Below are 5,000 nucleotides of genomic sequence, written 5' to 3'. Positions count from 1 at the left end.
GAGAGAGAGAGAGCGAGGTCTGGCTTAATCTGGCCCTCTTCGTGTAGGAGCCTCCTTCGCGGTCAAAAGTGACCGAAGCCTTGAAATGTAACTTTTTTTTTTTCAGGAAAATCAATGTAATATATATTTGTTCAATAATATTTTTTGATTATTATTTATGATTTTGAGGGAATTTTATGACACTATGCAATATTTATACAATTTTAATGAGCTATTTTCTCCATTAGAATTAATAAATATTTTTAAATTTCTTTATTTATTTACTATTTTTTAATAAATGCAATATTTCACATTAAAATAGAGTGAAGGCATTTAAAATCCATTTTTTGAATTGAGAATTGGGCCATCTGGAGGCATTAAAAAATAAAAACTTGGGTAATGTTGCATAACCTCTTGTATAGAAATATATCTTGATATTCTAAAAGACTAAATTTTGTCAAGGTTTAGATATTTTTGGTTAGATAAGTATCAGGTTTTATATTATGATTAGAGTCAAACATTAAATTCTTGTTAGAAAGGGAACACATTTTTGAAAGCATTTTTGTTACTCAGTATTTGATGATTAAAAGAGGGAGAGGGAGAGGGAGAGGGAGAGAGAGAGAGAGGGAGAGAGAAAGCTAGACAGAGAGAGAGAGAGAGAGAGAGAGAGAGAGAGAGCGAGGTCTGGCTTAATCTGGCCCTCTTCGTTTAGGAGCCTCCTTCGCGGTCAAAAGTGACCGAAGCCTTGAAATGTAACTTTTTTTTTTTCAGGAAAATCAATGTAATATATATTTGTTCAATAATATTTTTTGATTATTATTTATGATTTTGAGGGAATTTTATGACACTATGCAATATTTATACAATTTTAATGAGCTATTTTCTCCATTAGAATTAATAAATATTTTTAAATTTCTTTATTTATTTACTATTTTTTAATAAATGCAATATTTCACATTAAAATAGAGTGAAGGCATTTAAAATCCATTTTTTGAATTGAGAATTGGGCCATCTGGAGGCATTAAAAAATAAAAACTTGGGTAATGTTGCATAACCTCTTGTATAGAAATATATCTTGATATTCTAAAAGACTAAATTTTGTCAAGGTTTAGATATTTTTGGTTAGATAAGTATCAGGTTTTATATTATGATTAGAGTCAAACATTAAATTCTTGTTAGAAAGGGAACACATTTTTGAAAGCATTTTTGTTACTCAGTATTTGATGATTAAAAAAATCTAACAAAATAAGGAATGTATAGTGATAATTCAAAACACTGTACAAACATTTTGTAATTAATTGATATTTTTAATTCAATGTAATTCAATAAATGTTAATAAAACTTCAGAACAGAACGTTTTTTCGTATTTCCCATTCATTTCCTATGTCGGTCATTTTTGACCGCGAAGTCGTCAAGTGTGACTTTTTGTTTTTTTGACCCTTTAACATATCCGAATCATGTCCATGATTTTTGTGTGTGTTCATATTACTAACGTGACAGAAGTCACCAAGTGTCATATCATTCTGATGAAGCTAAGAATTTTAAAATGTCAAAATATAACATGTTTCAGTCAAAAATGACCGAAGAGAGCCAGGAAATAAATTCAAACACTTCTAGAAAAAAACTCTTCTGTGAAAACATTATAAACTGTGGTAAAACAGTGTTGCTTTGGACACATACTCTGTACGCAGATGGTAAAAACATGGTATTCCTGGAAGTAATTTAGGGCTGCCCTTACAAAAAAGAAGTTTATTCAAGTGTGCTATTAGTATACTTCTTTTAAACTAAAAAATAGGAAAGTATACTTTTAGTCTACTTTTTATGTACTTCTCAGAAATATACTTAAAATTACATTTAAGTATACTTAACTTATAGCCTACTTAGAAAAAGTCTAAATATATTTGAGCTATACTTGTGTTCCTAGAATCCGTGTTTTCATTGTTATACTGTAGGGGGTGCTAGTACACATCTTCTGTGCAGAATTTCCAAAAACACAAGTGAAGAAGAAACCGAAACAGCAGATGCTTCCACATGTATTCTAACGATCATCAGACATAAAACAGCATCAAAACTGTGTAAAGTTGATGTAATGTCGAAGAGGTAATAATTCAGATATTCATGTAACAAAATATATACAAATTAATACCTAAACAGGGACATAGTAGTACACTTACAGTATGATGTAAAGTTCACTTAAAGAAAACTTATGAGTGTACTTGCAGTATAAAACTACTAAACTAGTAGTTTACTGAGACTATACTTCAAAGTGTACTAAAAATGCTACTACAAGTATTTAATTAGAAAACTATCAGTATTCATATAAGTTCACTTTCAGTATAGTTGCAGTACAAGCTAAAAATATTGATGTAAACTAGTTGTGTACTTAAAGTTTACTACTGTTATACTTAAAGTATACTTTTATATACTTGAAAGTGGGCCAATTTAGTCCCAAGGAGTATTGAAATAGTACACTTACAAGTATACTACTAGTACACTGATATTTGTATACTTGCTACATAAAGTATACTTAAAAATTTACTTGAACTTTACTTAAGTATACTTACTAAAATAAACTTGAAGTATACTACTTTTTGGTAAGGATGGGAATTGGCATAAACCTCCCAATTCTAATTTTCCAAATAAATATTTAGCTGTCAATTCAATATGTAGTGAGACTGATTTTATTTTATTTTTTTAATTAAGTATTAGGTAAAATTTAGTTTTTGTTTGTTTGTTTTTGTCTTTTGCTTTTAGAATTGTATATATTTTGGCTCTCTGTGTCCTAGATGTTCATTAATGTTTTAATATTTTACAAGTACTGTTTAAAATAATTAAAAACGTAAATTAAAAGTATTTTTCAACTAAATATTTAGCTGCTGATTCAATAATAATATTTCTGATTAAGTGTTAAGTATATTTTATTAAGGATTTTTTATGCATTTAGCATGTTATACATTTTGGATCTCAGTGTCCAGGATGTTAATTTCTGTTTTAATACTTTAAATATTTAAATATAAAAAATGTGCAGTAATTATAGGAGCATTGTTTATAATAAATGAAATAAATGTCCAGGATGTTGATTGCTGTTTTTAAATGTTTAAATACAAAAAAAAAAGCAATTATAAAGTACTGTTCAAAATCATTAAAAAAACTTAATAATAAATGAATATAATGTTGCATAGTCAAGTATTTTTCAGCTGAATGAAAACTTTTTCAACTAATGGCTTCGAAAAATACAAATATTCCAGCACTTTTACATTTTAAATGAGCATGTCTCAAGACAACGTGTTATTAGCATCTAAAAAGCTTTTATTTTCATTATTGTGCTGATTTAAAAATAGTTTGTGTCAAGAATCACATTTTGTAACAAAAGAGATTTTTCTTACCCCGAGTAAATATTGTGTATTTTGGACATTTTTTTGTGCATATATATTTATACATATCCATATGATATAATATAATGATCACAGTTGAAATGATCAAATCCCTTCAGTCCGAGCGTCAGTGTTTACCTGCGGTCTGCATGCGGTTCAGTCTGATGCTGGGTTCACTCAGCACCTGCTCAAACGTCCGCAGTCCTCTACAGAACCAGCTCTCTGCCGTCTTGAGTCCAACCCCGAAGACACTGCTGAACAACACACCCACACACACACACACACACACACACGCACACACACACACACACACACACACACTCATGAACACACACACACACACATGAACAGACACACTCATGAACACACACACACATGAACAGACACACACTCATGAACTCATGAACACACACACACATGAACAGACACACACACACACACTCATGAACACACACACACATGAACAGACACACACACACACACACACACACTCATCCGCCTGCTAAGCTCTGAAGTCCTGAGAGACTCACTTTACCTTCATAGTCCGATACCTCTCATCACTCAGTATCTCCTCAACTCTGGAGGAAGAGCCGCATTCAGAGATCTCCTGTGAAGATAGAGATGTCAGATACGTCTGATTCGCACAAACCGCTCAATCCAGCTCAACGTATTCATGAGCTGTTATGATTAAACACACTAACTGTGAATAATCTGTGCACACACACACACACAGCATCCTTGTTAATTGCAGCATAATAAGTCTAATGAAGCGCTGGTTGCGTTGTCTCCCATCGCTCTGGTGCTGTTGTGAAGATGCATTATTTGCAGGAAGCAGAATCAGTGTATTAATCATATTTATCATCACTGTAAACGTGGACATAATGATTGACTTTCCCATCAAACACACTTCCCATTAAACAGAAATTTCAGAGAATCATCGCCCTCATATCAATCCACTTTCACACTCCAACATCTGTGTTTCACAGAAGAAAGTCGACGGCATGAGAGAGAGTAACAGAATGATCACTTTAGGGTGAACTAGTCATTTAATCGTCTGCATTCAAAATCAAAAAATGGCTCTTAATGGTCCTAAAATAAGTTTAGAAATAGATATATATATAGATATGAAATATTTGTACAATTTAAAATAAGTGTTTTCTATATGAATATATTGTCAAATGTAATTTAGCTGAATTTTCAGCATCATTGCTCCAGTCTTCAGTGTATCACGATCCTTCAGAAATCATATGAAGCTTCAAATAAGATTTAAATAAATTATATTATAATTTTGTATTAATGAAGGGCCAAACAGGAAATAATTATCTGAAATCTCAACATATATTTATAAATGCTGAATATGAAGTATATGGCCACATTTTAGGACCATTAAGATTTTGACCATTAACATTTTTTACATTTAAACGAGCATAAATAAGATCTAGAACATCAAATACTTTCATAAATAATATATTATTTTTCCACATTACTGTGATGAGAATTTTAGGGGAAAGTGTTCTTAATGTGCAATGATCTTTACAACAATACACTGCAAAAAAATGCTTTTCTTACTTAGATTTGTTTGTCTTGTTTCCAGCCAAAATATCTTAAAATTCTTAAATCAAGAAGGATTTTCTAGACAAGTAAAAA

General features: G+C 30.9%; 1 protein-coding gene across 1 annotated transcript in view; it reads right to left on the bottom strand.

Annotated features, from left to right (window-relative positions):
* The window catches only part of LOC107562388 (DNA nucleotidylexotransferase-like), an 81,895-nt gene that overhangs the window by 40,400 nt on the left and 36,495 nt on the right, over nucleotides 1–5,000 (bottom strand). The window contains exons 5-6 of the mRNA XM_016247016.1: nucleotides 3,890–3,960; nucleotides 3,492–3,616 (exon numbers count right to left, since the gene is read on the bottom strand). Coding sequence (XP_016102502.1) covers nucleotides 3,492–3,616; nucleotides 3,890–3,960 — 196 coding nt within the window. The remainder of the gene's footprint in view (nucleotides 1–3,491; nucleotides 3,617–3,889; nucleotides 3,961–5,000) is intronic.

Source organism: Sinocyclocheilus grahami, unplaced genomic scaffold (assembly GCF_001515645.1).
Source record: "Sinocyclocheilus grahami isolate Dianchi unplaced genomic scaffold, SAMN03320097.WGS_v1.1 scaffold821.1, whole genome shotgun sequence".
Taxonomy (NCBI): domain Eukaryota; kingdom Metazoa; phylum Chordata; class Actinopteri; order Cypriniformes; family Cyprinidae; genus Sinocyclocheilus; species Sinocyclocheilus grahami.
The sequence above is the reverse complement of the archived record's forward strand: the minus strand, read 5'-3'. Positions and strand labels throughout refer to the sequence as shown.